The sequence below is a fragment of the Myxocyprinus asiaticus genome, chromosome 36, assembly GCF_019703515.2.
Source record: "Myxocyprinus asiaticus isolate MX2 ecotype Aquarium Trade chromosome 36, UBuf_Myxa_2, whole genome shotgun sequence".
Taxonomy (NCBI): Eukaryota; Metazoa; Chordata; class Actinopteri; order Cypriniformes; family Catostomidae; genus Myxocyprinus; species Myxocyprinus asiaticus.
The window spans coordinates 42,651,362-42,671,799 of NC_059379.1; the positions used below are offsets into that span (position 1 = coordinate 42,651,362).

Consider the following 20,438-nt stretch of genomic DNA (forward strand, 5'->3'; position numbering starts at 1 on the left):
AATTCAACAATCATCAAAGATAATTATCAATTATCAAAAATCAATAGAATATTAATAAGGATTAATATTGCCGGGGCACCACCCTGGAATCAGGGACTAATAACCAAATAGTATAACAGTCTCAATATTAGATTGTTCTCTTTGGAAAATCGACATCCGAAGAATATTGATTTTCGAAAAAGAAACAATGAAGGCTTTAATCCAAGCACTGACATCCCCTGTCAGCATTTGACACAGGTATATGCAAAACAAACCAAAACACTTCTCTTTGAAATATAACAAAGTTTATTTATGCAGTAATATCAATTAATAATCAATACAATGCAGTCAATAAACTTCCGACTTACAACTACAAATTAAACAGTGACACGATTAGATATGGTAACCAAAATAATCCTATAACACATGAGAGGAAGGTGTGTGACTCTCGTGGAGAGTACGTCACGCGAGATTTCTGGCCAGAGAATATGGCCGCGAATGTGGGCGGAGAGAAACTGGTCAATGGCGTCTGCCAATTTATCGCGTGTCTCCGCTTGTACCATAACATAGGGACAAAGCTGAGCTTTATCACGAAGTTATCTACTAGCCAAAAGTGTGTGCAAGAATGTTTGTGAGGGGTCGCGTGTGTGTGTGTGTGTGGTTAGTACGAGAGAGAGAGAATAAAGTGGCGGCACCAAAGCCGGTTTCGTGATCATGGGAGAGAAAGCAGCTGTTAGTTTATCACTCAGAGACGCGATTGATGGCTCGTAAAGTTAAAGTTAAAGATTAAAGTCTTTGGTTCTTTAATGGATAAACTCAGTTTGCCGGTCTCACCCGCGATGGCGGAAATACACCACAGTCCAATGTGGCTGGACTACAACACAGCAGATTTCATTCGTGATAACAGTACATTACAGTAATACCTTGAGTATTATTAGCAGCAATGAGCGGACTTGGCGGTCCGTAAACTGTACAAGCAATAACCTTGATACACAAGAATAACACACTATAATATTCTATCTCTGCCCAGACGTAAATTTCTTACTTGAATCGCATGAGGATGCAGCTAGAATGTGTGTTCATCCGTCATTTGACTCCGACTCGTTTCCTCGAGGCTCGGGTGATGACGGGAGGCCGTTTCCTCGCTCTGTCGGCAGGTGGTACGGCTGCTGATTCTCGGCGGGCTGGCGGAGAAATCAGCGATGTCGACTTGATTGAAGAGGGAAGAGAACTCTTTTTCTCTTCACTTCTGCAGGCAAACGGATGAAGATGCGGATTGCTCGGTGGTCTCCTTCGGATCCGTTAAGAGTGTTCGGTGGAACACAGAGTAATCTCAACTCGTCCAGTGAGATGGAGATTGTATGGCCACAGTTTCAAGTCGGATGTTACTTCCTTGTGCCACGAGGCTACACCTGAGAGCAGCGATGAGCTGCATCTACGCAAGGCGAGCAAAGTTGCTGGAAGCATCTCGGAGGTATTTCTACTCCTGATGACGTCATGGTCGAGGGGCATTCTGTCGTGTGCCTCATCCAATAGGAGTTGAGAGTTCGATCCTTTAGTGAGCAAGGCTTCATGGGATTTGTAGTCTGTTTTGGACTCCCTTTGTTTGATTTTGACGCGGTTTTTATCAGTAAGCTTTATGACGGAGTGTGTGGGCCTCAGTTAGGTTTTACGACTGTGTTAGGCCTGCCTTTGTCTTCTATCTGAACACATGAGGCCCAAAATTGTCATTAAAACTATGAAACAAAACGAAAGTAAGGATATGAATTATATAGTGACCCCAAAAAATTTCTTACATTTCAGCTTCTTAAAAGTAGCCACTTTTTAGACAGTATTAAAATAAAGCTTTTTAAACAGAACTGAAGGATGGAGATTCAGGATGTATGCTGGACACTCATCACTATCTGCTCCAGCTCATCCATTTCTATTTTTTATTAAAGTTACAGTCTTGTAAAGAAATTCACATCAAGGCACTATTTACATTTGTGGACAAAACTCATTTCAAGCATTTAGGAATAAACCTTTAGATCAAAAGGTTTTTAAGATCAAGAAACCAAAATGTCAAAACTTTGAATGGTCGTGTCTTTTTAATCACTGGGAAACACAAAAAATGCCTATCATCAAGAGATTAGAAACAAGATAGAAAGCAGAAGAAAAGGAAGACGGCTGATAACCCATTAATCAGAGGTTTAATAAACAGTATAGCTACAGTATTGTAATGTCTGAACAGGCTCCCATCCACCAGAGGGAGCCCTCACCTGAATATTAAACTCTTTGTCACTTCCTGTTCCTGCCACATCAGTTCCTGTTTGGACATTCTCCATGTATATAAGCCATATGCCCACAGTATCACCTTGTGAAGTATTGCCAGTTATCTGCCTTACTAAGTGTTGTTTCTCTGCCATTGTTTTGTCTATTGTTATGACCATTGCTTATGTTTGCTGGATTTACGTCTCTGGATTACTGTTTTTGGATTTGGTGCCTGAGGCCCGATTTATCTGTGTTTTGACCCAAGCCTGTGACCTGACTACGTTTAAAGAATACTGTTTGAATTGTTTGAGCAACCCCTCTAATAAATATCCACAAATGGATCCCACTACAGAATACTTCGCCTGGCTCGGATCCAGCGGATGTCTCTCAACTCCTTTCAACCATCGGGTATCAGAATGAGGTACTCAAGGGTTTCCAACACCAACTGCTAACACTTCAAACCACCAATGATCAGCTAACACAATATAGTCAGTCTCTTCCTACACCACGCCATGATCCGGTAAGATTTGCTTTTCCCGATAAGTTTGACGACTCTCCTGATAATTGTACTGGTTTCCTACAGCAATGCTCGATTTACTTCTCAAACCAACCTGATGTATTTAACCAGGATAATTTGAAATGCTCGTTTATCATGATTTTACTAACTGGGAAGGCATTAGAGTAGGCTACAGCTGTTTGGAATCATGATACACTTATTCAACAATCTTACAGTCATTTTTCTACATTGATTCGTGATGTTTTCCAAACCTTGTGGGGGGCATGGATGCAGCAACTCAGCTCACTCAGTTATGCCAAGGCAATAAATCTGCTTCCGACCATGCCATACAGTTTGGCACTCTTGTAGCACAGAGCGGATTTAATGACATTGCGTTGAAACACATCTTTTGTTCTAGTCTGTCAGCCAAACTTCAGGCAGAATTGGTGAGCAGAGATAACTCCCTCGACTAGACAATCTCTTACGATCACAACTATGTTTCAATACCTCCTTGCCATGTCATGTACCTACAACCTCAGTTCAGGTACCAAGTCAGCACCAACCTACGGAGTCTATGGAAATAAGACAAACTTGTGTGTCTCAAGATGAACGTAGAAGACGATTACTCCATAACCTCTGTTTCTACTGTGGTGAACCAGGTCATCACTCTTCCAACTGCCCTGTCAAACCTACTACCACCTCTACACAAAGTTATCGAGTGAGTCACATCTTTAATCCTTTAACAATCAGTCAAGGCTTGTCACTACCCATCATTTTGTCCATAGATAACCAAGAATATCATTCTTCAGTGTTAACAGACTCTGGAGCTGCTGCCAGTGTTATACATCAGGACTTAGTGAAGCAATTGAACATCCCCACAACCAAGTGTGAACCACCTATTACAGTAAATGCTGTCGATGATGGTCATATCACTCATCAAACTCTTCCTATAAAACTCCAAATTGGTCTGCTTCACATTGAACAAATCATTCTGTACGTCATTTCTTCACTACGAAACCCAGTGATTCTCAGATATCCCTGGTTATCTGCTCATGAACCCCAGTTTTCATGGGAGAACAAGGATTTAATCCATTGGTCTCCTCACTGTCATCTCCACTGTCTGGATCTGCTACCCAAGTTTACAGTCTGCACAACTCATCTCACCGAGAACCTCCCTTCATTGCCGAACAATGTCCCCAATGAGTATGCTGACTTGGCTGAGGTTTTTAGTAAGGAGAGGGCCACCCAGTTACCTCCTCATCAATCCTGTGACTGTGCTATAGACCTTCTTCCTAACACTTCTCCACTCAAAAGCAGTGTTTACCCATTGTCCATCCCAGAGACCAAGGCCGTGGAGGAGTACATTGACGAGGCCCTATCTTATGGATTTATTAGACCCTCTACTTCTCCAGCTGCTTCTGGATTCTTCTTTGTTGGCAAGAAAGATGGTGGCTTAAGACCTTGTATTGACTATCATGCACTCAACGCAATTACTGTCAAGAACCGCCATCCACTCCCACTTATTCCTTCTTCCCTAGAACAATTACGAGAGGCCAGGTACTTAACCAAATTGAACCTCAGATCTGCTTACAACCTCATCAGAATACGAGTGGGTGATGAATGGAAGACCGCCTTTCTCACCACCAGGGGGCACTACAAATACTTGGTAATGCCATACGGACTATCCCACTCACCTTCCCTCTTCCAGTCTTTCATCAATGATTGGTCTTCAAAGACCTCCTGAATCAATGTATGATAGTCTACATAGACAACATTCTGATCTATTGGAGGAGCATATTGACCAAGTAAGGAATGTCTTGTCACATCTTCTCCTGAACAATCTTTTCGTCAAAGCTGAGAAGTGTGAATTTCATGTCCTTTCCACCACATTCTTGGGGTATAATATTAGCCACTCTGGAGTGGAGATGGATCTCACCAAGGTAAAAGCTGTCATTGACTGGCCCACACCCACCACGGTAAAGGAATTACAATGATTTCTAGGCTTCGCTAATTTCTACCGCAGATTCATCCATAACTACAGTACCATTGCTGCACCCATCACCTCTGTTCTTAACGGTAAACCCAAGAAGTTGGCATGGACAGAGGCAGCATCAACCACCCTAAATAGACTCAAGTCCAGTTTTACCTCTGCCCCCATTCTCAAGCATCCCGACCCTCAACTTCCCTTCATCAAAGAAGTCGAGGCCTCTGATACTGGAATTGGTGCTGTCTTCACTGATCACAAAAATCTGGAATACATCAAGAAAGCCAAGAGATTAAATCCTCGCCAGGCCAGATGGGCACTCTTCTTCACTTGGTTCGATTTCATGGTCACATATCGTCCAGGAAGTAAGAATAGTAAAGCTGATGCTCTGTCACGTATCTGTGAATCTGTTGAGATGCATATTAGTCCGGAGAGGATTCTACCTTCCTCCATCATCGCACCCATCCGGTGGGATATCATGGGGGAGATTCAACGCGTTCAACAAGAGGAAACTTCTCCACCCGAATGTCCCACTGGCAAAGTGTACATTATTCAATGGTTTCATGCATCACTCTCCTCTGGACATCCTGGAATTAACCGTACTATTACTTTAGTCAGAAACTCTTTCTGGTGGCCAACACTAACCATTGACATCAAGAACTATGTAAGTGCCTGTCAGACCTGTGCGCAATCCCGCACACCTCGTCAACTACCTGCAGGACTATTAGAACCTCTACCCATTCCACAACGCCCCTGGTCTCGCTTGTCCATTGATTTCATCACTGACCTGCCTAACTCTCAAGGATCCACCACCATCATGGTCACCACTGATCACTTCTCAAAATCATGCCGTCTTATACATTTGAAGGGTCTACCCACTGCCAAGGAAACTACACAAGTACTGTTCAATCAAGTGTTTTGAATCTATGGAATACCTGATGACATAGTCACTGATTGAGGACCACAGTTCACTTCAAGAGTATGGTGAGCCTTCTGCAATCTACTCAACATCAATGTCACTCTCACCTCTGGATACCATCCACAGGCTAATGGACAAGTGGAGCATCTCAATCAGGAAATTGGTAGATATCTAAGGTCGTACTGTAGTAAGGAACAGGAGAAGTGGAGCATCTTCCTTCCATGTGCAGAGTGTGCCCAAAACTCCCTCACACACTCTTCTACAGGTTTGACCCCCTTCCAATGTGTCCTGGGATATCAACCCCCCCCCCCCCCACCACCATTCCCTTTGTCTGTGGAGCCTTCCGAAGTGCCTGCCATGGACGATTGGATTAGAAAAGTGAGCTAGTCTGGAACAGTGCTCACGTCCATCTTCAACGAGCCATTTGGTCTCAAAAGATCCAAGCTGACCAACACCGACGCCCTCATCCTGAGTATCATCTAGATCAAATGGTGTGGCTTTCTACTCGGGACCTATGCATCAAACTCCCCTGCAAAAAGCTAAGTCCCAGGTATGTAGGTCCCTTCAAGATCTTATGTCAAGTTAATCCTGTCACATACCATTTAGAATTGCCTGCCACTTACCGCGTCTCTCCTTCTTTCCATGTGTCCCTGAGGCTACTGACGAGGGACCTCTCCGCCGCTTGAAATCGATGGAGCTCCTGCCTAACTAGATCGGGAGATTCTTCATTCTCGCAGGAGGGGTAGTCAATTTCAATACCTCGTGGACTATGAGGGATACAGTCCAGAGGAGAGATCGTGGATACCAGCCAAAGACATCTTGGACCCATCACTCATCAGAGACTTTCATCAAGCCCATCCAGATCGCCTGGCCCCCAGATCACGAGGTTGCCCCAGGAGAGGAACACCTAGAGGTGTTTTTAAAGGGGGAATCTGTAACGGCTGAACAGGCTTCCATCCACCAGTGGGAGCCCTCACCTGAATATTGAACTCTTGTCACTTCCTGTTACTGCCACATCAGTTCCTGTTTGAACATTCTCCATGTATATAAGCCATATGCCCACAGTATCACCTTGTGAAGTATTGCCAGTTATCTGCCTTACCAAGTGTTGTTTCTCTGCCATTGTTTTGTCTATTGTTATGACCATTGCTTATGTTTGCTGAATTTACGTCTCTGGATTACTGTTTTTGGATTTGTTGCCTGAGGCCCGATTTATTTGTGTTTTGACCCAAGCCTGTGACCTGACTACGTTTAAAGGATACTGCTTGAATTGTTTGAGCAACCCCTCTAATAAATATCCGCAAATGGATCGCACTCAGCCTACCTCAGCCTTACAAGTATATAGTTGAGAAGATAAGTTTGCATTCCCTTTTGTCTCATAAATGTTCACACCCCCTTCATAATTTATACAAATATAAAATATTTTTTTTTTATTTAGTACTGCTCTTCAGAATCTACACTACAGATAATTACATAAAATATTTTATGCATATAGTAGTGTGTTGTCTTCTTGAGCATCAATGAATGTTTGCACCTTGTGTAATAGTTGTGAACAAGTCCCTCAATTGTCCTAAATGTGAAAAGCTTGGTCTAGATCTGTGTGTGTATATATGCATGTATATAAATTGTTTTTTTTACAATATTGCCTTAGTCTTTTACCGTTACCAGATGACCCAGACACAGAGACTACAAGAGTGCAAATTGAAAGAAATCCCAGATGCAGTTTATTGTGCTACTCCAATCCCAAGCAATAATTACCAGAAGAATAAAAGGTGGTACACAATACGGGACTTTTAATTATACAGAAGCCCAAAATACACGAGACTCTTATTTTGAAATGTCTGCACTCCCAGTTGTGAGCTCACTGATGGTTGATTTGCTGAGAAAGTGAATCCAATTCAAACTGCTAACCAGAGCTCCTGAGTTCAATCCCTCAGTTCATTTCGGGTGATTCATGAAAAAGATCCGGTTCAGAAGAGTAATTTGGTCATGACTATCTTGCGCTGGGTTAGTTGTTGCGTTTGGGGCAGCGAGCTCGTCAGAAAAAGAATGGGTGAAAAGCAGCTCGAGACATACTAGTGCATGCTCTAAAGATGTATTCAATAACTCACAAGATGATAGCTGACGAAACCGCATATGAATGCAAACAACCGACTGTCACCAATGGCAACTAGATTTTAAATTATAGTCACAATAAATTATTTTACGACCATTTTAGTCGCAGTCTGGAGCCCTGTTTTGAGGCAAAATATTAGGGTAATTGCAGCTGTTTTTTATGTAAAATAGGGTTTTCTCTCATTTTATTACACGGCTCTTATTATACTAGAAAAGGTAGTGTCCTGCCAACTATGTTCATTTTTACAGAAAAATGGTCTATATGAACAATTTCAGTCAGGATTTAGGCCCCATCACAGTACAGAGACTGCACTTATCAGAGCTACAAATGACTTGCACATATCATCTGATCGCAGCTGCATTTCTCTTCTAGTGCTTTTAGATCTTTGTGCTGCATTCGACACTATAGATCACAACATTCTCTTGAATAAGCTGGAGAATTATGTTGGCATTTGTGGACTTGCATTAGCATGGTTTAGGTCCTATTTATCAGACCGCTACCACTTTGTATGTGTAAACAAGGAATTGTGAAATCAAACAAAAGTTAAATATGGTGTGCCACAGGGATCAGTTTTAGGGCTTCTGCTTTTCTCCTTATACGTATATGGTTCCTCTGGGAGATATTATCAGGAATAATGGAATAAGTTTCCACTGTTATGCCGATGATACCCAACTTTATATTTCTTCGAAACCAGATGACATTTCACAATTCTCCAAATTAGCAGAGTGTATCAATGAAATCAAAGATTGGATGGCCAGAAATTTCCTTTTACTCAATTCCGAAAAAACAGAGGTTAGTGGACCAAAAACCTCTAAAAATAAGACACTAAAATATAATTTGATGGATGTACTGTTACATCGTCTTCAACAGCGAAGAACTTAGGTTACAAATTTGATACCAATCTGTCCTGCAGCAGCTAGAGTGCTGACTAGGACCAAGAAATATGATCATATTAGCCCCATTTTATCATTGTTACATTGGCTACCTGTTAAATTTCGTATTAATTTTAAAATTCTGTTAACTATGTACAAAGCTTTGAATGGTCTAGCTCCAGAGTACTTAAATGACCTTCTACCATGCTATATTCCATCACGTTAATTACGATCACAAAATTCTGGCTTGTTGATAGTTCCTAGAATATACAAATTCACTAAACTATGGAATAGTCTCCCTAACACTGTTCGGGATGCAGACACATTCACTCAGTTTAAGTCTAGACTAAAGACTCATCTATTTAATGGCATCTATGCTTATATTATTCTATTTGTTTCCCGGTCTCAACCTCGGGATTCATATCCCAAGGTTACCAGAGCCGGCAAGATCCAGCTCCAATCAGACTATACAATGGTCACTCTAAGACTTTATAGATATTACAGTTTCATTTTCTATTAATGCATGATTTTCTGTAAAGCTGCTTTGAAACAATGTGTGTTGTGAAAAGTGCTATACAAATAAAAATGACTTGACTCTCTGGAATACTCGATTCTAATTGGTCAAAGGCACCATCTAGTGGTCTGATATTTTTCAGTAATATCCGCACATCCGGGGATTAAGACGTATCAGACCGCTCATCCTAGTATTGTTAACCATAGTTCCTGCTTCTCAGATGACTGTGCGATCTCTACAAGTAAGGTAATTTAAACTCAAATCAATGTTTCATGTCCATTTATTTGTTTAATAATCTGGATATTGAGGAGCCAGACATTCATTAATTACAAAATAAACACCAACAGAACTCTGATGCACACTGGAGGTTTATTTCAGCTGTTCAGTGATTTATTTCTTCTCACATAATTTCAGTACAATCAGCTGGTTTTTATCCCAAAATAAATAGAGGTCTAAACAGGGTCTAAAACGTTTTGTGATTGGAAACACATACGAATGTGACCACATCGCATTTGTGGTGTAAATGCTAATCTGTCCTGTAAGCGTCCTGGCAGCAGCAAAGCGCCACCCCTCACCATGTCAATCAACCTGTAACGGATTCCAATAATAAGGAAGGAAGCAGGAAGCGGGGTGGCAGTCCAGGTAAGATAACATTTAATGGCTTTTCAGTTTCATGTACACAGTCTTTGGCTTTTCAGCTTTACAACAAGTATTGGCTTCAATGATAACAGTCAACATAAACTCATCAGATTCAAACTAAACAGCTTTACAGCATACAGCTCCAGTTTGGGTGTGCGTGTCTCGGACTCTCTCTGTCTCTCCGGCGTTCTTGGCAGCCTTTTCAAGCCCATCTCCATTATCACTGTAATGAGACACAGGTGTTTAATGTTAACAATCACCTGGTGATGGTCCTTACCGCTTCCTCTCTCCCCAGTGACAGACACATGACCACATCCTGCTCCACATACCCCCACCACCCGACTCTGGGCAAGGTCCAGCCTGCTAACACCCCCACCCCTCATTCCTGGAGAGGAAATCAGCCACAACCATCTGTGGCCCGGCCTGTGGACCACCTTAAACCTGAAGGGCTGAAGTGCCAGGTACCATCCTCATGCAGTGGAGCCACTGAAGCAGGGTGTGATCCGAGTGGAGGATGAAGGCTCACTTAGTGGGTAGTAGCGGAGGATTAGGACTGCCCACTTGATGGCAAGGCACTCTTTCTCGATGGTGCTGAAATTGGTCTCTCTCAAAGGGAGCTTCTGACTAATGTACAGCACGGAGCCCTCCACCTCCTGCGAAAGCATGGCCCCAACCCCCTCTCTGATGCATCCGTCTGTAAAATAAAGGGGAGAGAGAAGTTAGGAGCATGTAAAAGCGGCCCGCCACAGAGTGCAGATTTCACTCTTGTGAAAGTCTGTTGGCACGCTTCCGTCCACTGGACCGGATCTGGCGCCTCCTTTTTAGTGAGATCAGTCAAGGGGCTGGTGACATCAGAAAAATTAGGAACAACTTCTGTAATAGCCAGCCAGCCCCATGAACTGCCTCACCTCCTTTTTGGACTTGGGACTTGGGCAGGCAGCTATCGCAGTGGTCTTATCAATTTGGGGTCGTACCTGCCCATGACCCAAGTGGAAGCCCAGATACTGTACTTCCACCCACCCAATTGCGCACTTTTTTGGGTTTGCCATGAGCCCCGCCCACCTCAGCGACCTCAGGATGGCTCTCAGGTGCTGCATATGCCTCTGCCAATCATTACCTTATATAATGATGTCATCTAAATAGGTGGCGGCATACGCAGCGTGTGACCGGAGAATCTTATCCGATTGCAGGAGGCGCTGGAATGTAGCGGGAGCCCTGAACAAACAGAACGGAAGAGTGAAGAATTGGTGTAATCCGAACATTGTGGAAAAGGCCATTTTTTCTTGGGATAATAGAGTTAAGGGGATCTGCTAATATCCCTTAGTTAAATCCAGTGTCGAATAAAATTGAGCCGCACCCAACTGATTGAGCAGTTCGTCAATTCGGGGCATTGGGTATGCGTCAAATTTGACTTTCCGGTAATCAACACAGAACCGGACTGGCCCGTCACACTTAGGTACAAGAACAACCAGGCTGGCCCAATCACTGTGCGATTCTTCTATTTCCCCCATTTTGAGCAATGCCTCTAATTCATCCCGAATCACTTTTTTCTTATGTTCGGGCAAGCGGTATGGCCGACTCCACACTACCACTTCTGGTGGGGTCTCGATATGTTGTTGTATGAGGTTAGTACGACCGGGAAGAGGAGAGAACACGTTCGCAAACTTGTTTTGTAATTTGGCCATCTCCATGAGCTGGGACGGTGAGAGGTGGTCTCCACAATGGACCGTGGGTCAGCTTTGAACTTCACCTCCGAACCGAGCTCCGCCCTCTCCGGAACTACCGTTGCCATGGAAACGGGGACCACCTCGCTCCATAATTTAAGGAGGTTGAGGTCGTAAATTTTACGTGCTCCGCCTCTATCCGTTCGCTTAACCTCATAATCGAGATCCCCAACTCGCCATGTAACCTCAAAGGGAAGGACGACGGAGAGGGGTAGGGGCGGGGGCTGGCACACAGTGCAGCCCGCGAAGGTGGGGCATCGGTTATAGGGCGAGAGGGAGGAGAGGGAGGTGCAAGAGGAGGAGGAGAAGCAAGAGGGGGAGAGAGAGAGAGAGAGATCTGGACTGCTCGCCGGCTTCCGGCTAGGCCGCCATGTGGGCTTTGACCAATGGATGCTGTCATCCACTGACGTGGGGCGATGGCACTGGACACATTCTGCGGTTTTTCGGGGCAGGCATACTGTCAGCTGCTCCAGCACAATCAACTCGATGACATCTTCTACATTGGGGCCTTCTCTGGCTAGCACCATTCTTCAGCAGGCATCACGGAGCTGCTGGGCAAACGCAAACGGGCGGCCGACTTCGCTTAGCATGAGGGAGCGGAAACGCTGATGATGTTGTTCTGGGGTGCGGCCAACCCATTGCAGGACAGCGGTCTTCAGCTTCACATAGTCCAGGTGGTCCTCAGCTGGTAGATGCTGCGCCACGAGCTGGGCCTCCCCAGAAAGCAGCGGCAGCAAGTGGAGGGCCCACTGGGATCGCGGCCAGCCAGAGGTGGTGGCTGACTGCTCAAAGAAGCCCATGAACACCTTTGGATCATCCCATCTTAGAGAGTAGGATGTTCGGCTTCATCGTGCCTCCGGGGTCGCGGTCCGCCTGGAGATAACCAGCTCCGGAAGGCCTGCTGATCCTCAGAACCGTCGCTCCTGGGCGAGAAGGGCTTGACAATAGGTCTCCTGGATGCTAGCCAGGGCACAGATGACTTCGTCCAGCGGTGAGGGGTCCATGGCAACCAGACTTCTTCCTTGTCCCAGGTTTCAGCACCAGTGTAACGGAGTACAATAATAAGGAAGGAAGCGGGAAGCGGGGTGGCAGTCCAGGTAAGTTAACCTTTAATGGCTTTTCAGTTTCACGTACACAGTCTTTGGCTTTTCAGCTTTACAACAAATATTGGCTTCAGTGATAAGTCAACATAAACTTATCAGATTCAAACTAAACAGCTTTACAGCATACAGCTCCAGTTTGGGTGCGCGTGTCTCAGACTCTCTCTGTCTCTCCAGCATTCTCGGCAGCCTTTTCAAGCCCGTCTCCATCATCACTGTAATGAGACACAGGTGTTTAGTGTTAACAATCACCAGGTGATGGTCCTTACCGCTTCCTCTCTCCCCAGTGACAGACACATGACCATGTCCCGATCCACACAACCACTGCCCTAAAACAAGGGTTTAAAATTTGCTGGTTACGAGTGGTTTAAAAGGTAATAGCTGTCTGATAGGAAAATTTTAAAAAGTAGACACATTCACAGACAAAAGAACTTCACAAAACTTTTCAGTGTGTCTGAAATCAACATGCAGGGACACTTATGAGGAACATGAACATCTGCAGCTCAGGTTAAAACAGGTAATCCACTAAAATAACTGATATTTCTGCTCTAAATGTTGCTTTTGTGCTTAAATTTCAGATGCATCAGGGAGAAATAGCACACAGTTTTTTTTTTTTTTTTTTTTTTTTTTTTTGCGCTTTATTTTCTGACTTTGTTGCAGTTTATTTTCATGCAGTAACAAACTGACACAGTGATTGATGTGTGTTGTCATGAAACTCACCCCTCCAAATCCGATTACAAGTGGTCACAGGACACTCATTTAAGTGAGGTGTAACAGTGATGTGTCTCACCTGAACACATGATCGGATCACTCGAGACACATCTGAATAGCAGGTGTAAACGGGGGTCTTTGTTAGTAGCTTGTAGAATAAGCAACTACTAATAGAGTAGCTTGACTGTAGTTTAACTACTGAAAGTTATAAGTAGCTTGTAATTTGGGAAGCTACAGTTTCACATTTGACAACCCTGATGGCTAATACCACTGGTTCACACAACTGACACAACAAACGTGGCTGTTTGAATATCCGGAGTGGAGAATGAGATTAAAGAGCTGCAGCAGAGGTGAAGAACATCAGTGAATAATTACTTAATAATTACTTAATCTATTGTATGACTTTAGGAGAGTTAGAATATAATGGTTGATATGGACTACTTTTATAATACTTTTATAGTTTGACAGCTGTGGTCGCTATCAACTGTTGTTGTATGGAAAACGTAAATATTCTTCTTTTTTTTTTTTTTTGTTATTAAAATTTTTTATTGATTCCAAGACAGACAAAAATAAATTTAACCACAAAATTATACATTAGGAATCAACTTAAAACCCTTTATAACCCCAAGCCCCCCACCCCCCGCCTGCACAATATAAAATAACTAAATACCCACATATAAACAGACACACAAATAGTACATATAAAAGACAAAGTTCAACATTTAGGGAATTTTTTTTTTATATAATAATAAAAAAAAAATAAAAAAAATGTGTCTCCCTCCAATGCCCCACACTAGGACCTCTCCAAATGAGACAAATAACTACCCCATTTTCTGCCATAACTCGACAGGTTCCCCAGCCATCTGGAAGTCATCTCCTCGAAAGCTGCCACTTTACCAACTCGGTGCACCACTCACGAAATGAGGGTGCATCAGTTGACTTCCAACCCCTAAGGATTAGCTGTCTGCCAATCATCACGCTGGTTAGGACCCAGCTTTTCATATATTTATCTGCTATATTCAGGACCCCTCCATCACCCAAAATACAAAGTCTGGGGCAAAATGAAAACTGAGTGTCTCAGTTTACTGGATCCTCAACCAAACTTCCTGAATCTTAATACAACCCCAAAAAACATGGGTTATGTCCCCGTCTTCTGACTGGAATCACCAGCAGGTGGGTGAGTCTTTAAGACCAAGACTGTACAATCTAGAGGGGGTCCAGTAGAACCGATGCAAAAATCTTAAATTGCATCAGACGGATCCTTGCATCTCTAGATGCAGACCTGATGCTTTTTAGGATCCTAGCCCACTCTCCCTCTTCCAATAACAAATTGAAATCTTCCTCCCATAAATCTTTTGAGAGAATTTAAAGCTCTGTCCCCCAGACTCTGAATTAACAGGGAGTAATACACTGATGCCTCATGACACTTCCCAAAAGCAGCAATCACCACTTCCAGAGTATCTGCCGCTCTAGGGGGGTGTATGCTACTCCCAAATGGATATTTTATCCCATTAATACATATTTTAGGGTTCAGCCATATGCTCGAATAAATATCAGAATTTAAATAAATATCAGAATTAAACACTCTGGACACTTTTGTCCATATCGAGTGCAAATGCAAAATAACGGGATGCAACTTAACCTCTCCAGCTAGTTTAATCGAAAGGCTTTGCAGTGGCGAGATAGGGGCAAGAACTTCCTTTTCAATACAAAACCAGGGAGGAGCTCTCTCAGGTGGAAGCGACCAATGAGCCAAATGTCTAAGAGTGAATGCATAATAATAAAACAAAATCTTGGGTAGGCCTAACCCACCTTTGTCAATCGGCCTATATAACTTATTGAAATTTAACATGGGACGTTTACCATTCCAAATGAAGGACTTCGCTATGCTATCAAATTGCTTGAAATAAGAGAGGGGGACATCTACAGGGAAAGACTGCAGTAAGTAATTGAATTTTGGAATACAATTCATTTTAATAACATTAACCTTCCCAATCATCGTTAAGTGTAATGAAGCCCACCTGTCCACATCATTCAAAAACCTTTTTATTAAGGGATCAAAATTAACTCTGACTAAATCAGACAAATTTGCTGGGAATAAAATCCCCAAATACTTAATGCCCTGTTTGGGCCACTGGAAGGCACCCGGCTGGAAGGCCATTACTGGACAGTACGCTGTCAAATCCAAAGCTTCGGATTTAGACCAACTGACTTTGTATCCTGAGAATTTGGAAAAGGAGTTAATAATTCTGTGGAGGCAAGGCATAGATCTAGTAGGGTCGGAGACGAATAATAAAATATCATCTGCGTAAAGCAGAAGTTTATGCGCCACACCTCCCACCGTCACCCCTGGAAAATCATCCTCCTTCCTTATCGTGGCTGCTAATGGTTCCAGGGCAAGACAGAACAATAATGGGGAAAGAGGGCAACCCTACCGGGTGCCCATATCCAGAGTAAAATAATCTGAAATTAACCCATTTGTTTGTACCGCTGCTACAGGGTGTCTATAAAGTAACTTAATCCAACCAATAAATGTACTCCCGAACCCATACCATTCCAAAATCTTAAAAAGATAATCCCATTCTACCATATCAAATGCCTTTTCGGCGTCAAGAGAGATGGCAGCGGCCGGAGACTGATCATTCGCTACTGACCACATGATATTGATGAGACACCTAATATTGATGTCATAACTTTACTTAATCGATTAGCCAGAATTTTGGACAACATTTTTACATCTAATTGTAAAAATTGGGCGGTAACTTTTACACTCGCTTGGATCTTTGTCCTTTTTTAGAATCAGACTAATCCGGGCTTGCGTCATGGTTGGAGGAAGCTTTCCATTCTTTAATGATTCTGTATAAACTTTAAAAAAAGTGGAGTTCTGTAGCATAGGATCTAAAAAACTCAGAGGAAAAGCTGTCAGGCCGTGGAGTCTTGCCTGTAGGTAAGGCCTTAATTACCTCTTCAAGCTCCTCCAAGATTATCTCAGAATCGAGAGAGTTTTTTTGCACAGTCGTCAGTTTAGGGAGATCTAATGGTTCCACAAAGTTCCTAATATCTTCATCAGTGGATGAAGACCTGGAACTATAGAGATCAAAATAGAATTCTTTAAAAGCATTATGAATATCAATGGCCAAGGTAAATATTTAAACACCAGCAGATTTCACTGAGGGAATGGTAGATAAAGATTCTCTCTGCTTTATATATCTAGCCAAAAGTTTTCCTGCTTTGTCACCCGACTCAAAGTATGACTGTCTTGCCCTGAAAAAAGTAATAACCTTCCTTCTTTTTATGGGGTGCCCCAACCCATTCACATTCCACGTGGAGAGAGACAATCCACTCATATTAACATTTGACATTTTGGCATATTATAAAAAATAGATTGCGTGTCAAAAACAAAGTTATACAGACCACATTCCCCATTAGTGAAACAATCAAACCCCGAACATCCCCCCAAACTAAACAAACAGAAATACATGACAGCGCCAACCGGCGACAATCCCTCTAAACTCACGACAACTTTGCCATCGGATTGCTCAATTTTGCATCACAAATTTGTGAGGCAAAACTACATAACAGAAAACACTTTGTAAAATAAACCCCAGCCAATAGGAAGAATGAACACAAAGAACGTGTAGATTAATTCACAGAACTGTCTCAAGGATGTGATCTTCCAGAAAACAAATTCCATCTGACATAAAACCATTCAGATTCCTCGGACAGACAAACGAATGTTCAGTGACCCGGCTGTTATGAGTTCAGCAAATGACGTAATCATTCCAATGTCCAGTAAAAATACTCAACAAAACAAACTACAGCCAGCAGGAGGAATAAGCATGAAGAACGAACAGATTAATCCACAGCTGTTCCAAAGGAGTATTATTCAATAGAACAAGCTCCAGCTGCTAGGAGGAACCAATACAAAAAGAAACAAAACCAGCATCCCGGTTCTCCGGATGATCGAGTCAGTTCACTCGGAGGCCGCATAAACATATATTCCATGACTTACACAATCTGTCAGCTTTATAAAAGACATCCTTTGTGTGAGCATGTAGATATTTTGCGGTCATCCGTAGTGTCTATTCTCAATCTGTCCGAGAACTTCAATGCGAAAGTAATCTTTCAATGCAAAAGTTTCTTTAAGGCAAGTGTTATTCACAAAACAAGCTCCAGCCGCTCGGCGGAGCCAATGCAGTTTACTCAGTCATTGATTCTATAAAAGACATTGCCAGATTTGGACATGTAATTACTTTGCGACCGACCTTCGTTTCTATTCTCAGTTTGAATATATTATGATTCTTCCAAGAAAGCTTCCCTTTGCTCCTCGCTTGACGCAACACAAGATCTTTATCGGATGATCTCAGAAATCTGGCCAGAATCGATCGGGGCCTATCTCTCTCAGCAGATCTGTGAGCAGGGACTCTGTGAGCTCGCTCGATTTCCAGCTTGTGGCCTGTTATGTCGAGCAGACTCGGGAAAAGCTCATCTAGAAATTTCACCATATCTCTGCCCTCCTCATGCTCAGGAATTCCAACAATTCGAACGTTATTCCTGTGGCTTCTATTCTCAAGATCTTCAAGCTTTTCAAGGAGATGTTCCAAATCAACTTTGTCGCGGGCGGATTAGCGGTTAATTCCCTCTCTGAAGATTCCAGAAAATCGATTCTTCTCTCAATATCTGACACTCTTGTAACTATCTCAGAGAATTTTATTTCCATCGCTGTAATCGATCGACGTATTACAACAAGATCCTCCAAGTCAGCAAGAACCTTCGTCAACATCACCGACATGTTGGACAACTGACGCTGGATCTCCTCTCCCGCCACACCATCCAAATCGAGTCCCTGGTCTGTAGGCCTGTCAGGGCTTTCATCCTGAACATGTAATTTTGACTTCTTTGCCATGTTTTACCACAAAGAGCAAATGTGTAACTGGGTGTATCAAATTTCACCAAATTATAACATGAAAATAATCAAAAATTTAGCAAGTGCGCATAGTTGGTCGCTCACATGTCTGCTTCTTGCATGGCGTCACGTGACCTCCAAAACGTAAATATTCTTAAAAATATCACTGAAAAACAATAACAGCACACAGCGGGTTTCGAATGATATGAGGGTGAGTAAATGATGACAGCAATTTCCTTTTTGGGTGAACAACTCCTTTAACATAAACATACTGGAATAACTTAGCAAGAGTGAATTTGTGTGCATGGTGCCCAAGAGAAAGAAACGCATTAATGGGAGTGTCTTCTGTTCCTCCTGTCTGATCTCTCTCAGACTAGTATCTTTCTCATCCTTTTATCCCTTCAAAAGCCTTCAAAGCCTGAGTGTGACTGCAGGAGCCTTTAAGTCTCCTCAGAGGAGCTGGAGAACATGTCCTCCCACCACCAATGATCTACAGTCAGAACATCCAGTGCTTGAGCTCCTCCACCTCAGACTGGTGTTTGACAAAACATTTATAAACACATCACATGAGCCAATCCAATCCAAGTCAGGCCAAACTGCTTACTGGTAAAAAAACACTGCACTCCCAGTAGACACGTTCAGATAAGGGATGTGCAAAATCATTACGACTGCTCAGTCTTAAGGAAGTCCTGTATAATTACATGGGTTTAGGGTCATTGTCAATGTTTATTTTCTCACAGTTTTGTTACTTAATGTTCTTTAAATTTAGTCAATATTTCATCATGTCATATACATTCATTTTGGTCATAATTACTAAAATGGCATATATAGTCAACTAAATGATCATGTGCAAAAAAACAAAAACTGTAGCAGACCAAAAAAGTGTACACACTACTTACAATTATTTAAACATGAATCAAACATATTAAAGATTAAACAGCATGAGAAAACCTGAGCTCCTCAAATAACAGCATTTAATAAATATACTGAAGTATTAGCTACTTTTTAGAAGTTCCTTTGTTGTGAATTCCTCACGTTAAGATGTGATATATTAGTTTAGTATATTGTGTTACGTGTGGCCTGTTTTTAAGGAAATGGCGTGTTCACAACGCGAGTTACGCATTCTGACTAACATGTATCATATGACACGTCCACACGAATACATTTTTGTTTAAAAACGCATTGATTTTGCTACGTTTACGCTTCTCATCCACACTAGAACATTGTCTTCCTCCACTGAAAACAGAGACTTTTGAAAGCACTTTCCATAACAACGCACTTAGGAAAATGATGACGCTACCTAACTTAAACAGATTAGAGTGAACGTGGTCTTAAGGCGGGTGCACACTGTACGATTTTGGAAAGTCCTTTAAGATAGTTGCTTGACAGACTGTACGATATGAACGCATTGACATCGCCATGGCACACTGTGCGACATTATGTCAGACTGCACAATACACATCATAGCCGATTGTGGTCCCAATCATCTTGATCAGTGAATGTGACTCACGTTACAGGAGTGTTGCGGAATAGAAGCGAAACTGCTAAATTTTCCCACCATGGAGGAGCTTTTCCTGAAGTCAGGACATCAGCATTTCCGTTGCTCTTATACCACTCCATCACAAACATAGGCTAACATTTACAAGAAAGATGGATTTTGTCAAATAGGCCTATAATAAGATAGCCTGATCACAAATACAGAAAATTACAGATGTTGAGAATGAACGTGAGTGCGGGAGGTAGCCTACAGTAATAATGAGCTACCACAAGCAAATATTAATTGTGGAAATAAAAACACTTGTGGCCCGAAAAATTACAAACTTCTCCATTCACATTGGAGAAAACAAAAAAGGTAGGTTATAGTACGTCTTTCTCCTCTTTTAGATTAGTAACCTATAGGCCACGATAAATTTCGAAAACTCATATAGGCTGATAATATATCACGCTTGCAAATTCCCTATGGATAATGCACAAACATAATATATATTTCTATAATTGTATCCAACTGTATTTGCTGATTTGGATTAAAACGTCCCATAAATACTTACAAGTATAAATTGTTCAATCTTTCTATTTTATTTATTTATTTATTTTTTAAATAAAATTGGAGTGGTGTGAATCTTAACTAAAGAAGTTTACAGATGTTTAAAGTAAATTTATTAAAAGTAAAATAGTAATTAAAATAACATTGTAAAGAAAATGCATGATAAATGTAAAGAAAAAACGTG

At 42.2% G+C, this 20,438-nt stretch overlaps 1 protein-coding gene across 1 annotated transcript in view; it reads right to left on the bottom strand.

The window, feature by feature from the left end:
• Positions 1-10,205: 10,205 nt before the first annotated feature.
• LOC127427228 (serine-rich coiled-coil domain-containing protein 2-like) overlaps positions 10,206-20,438 on the bottom strand; it is a 96,380-nt gene continuing 86,147 nt past the window's right edge. Inside the window, exon 5 of the mRNA XM_051674689.1 lies at positions 10,206-10,463. Coding sequence (XP_051530649.1) covers positions 10,377-10,463 — 87 coding nt within the window. The 3' untranslated portion in view covers positions 10,206-10,376. The remainder of the gene's footprint in view (positions 10,464-20,438) is intronic.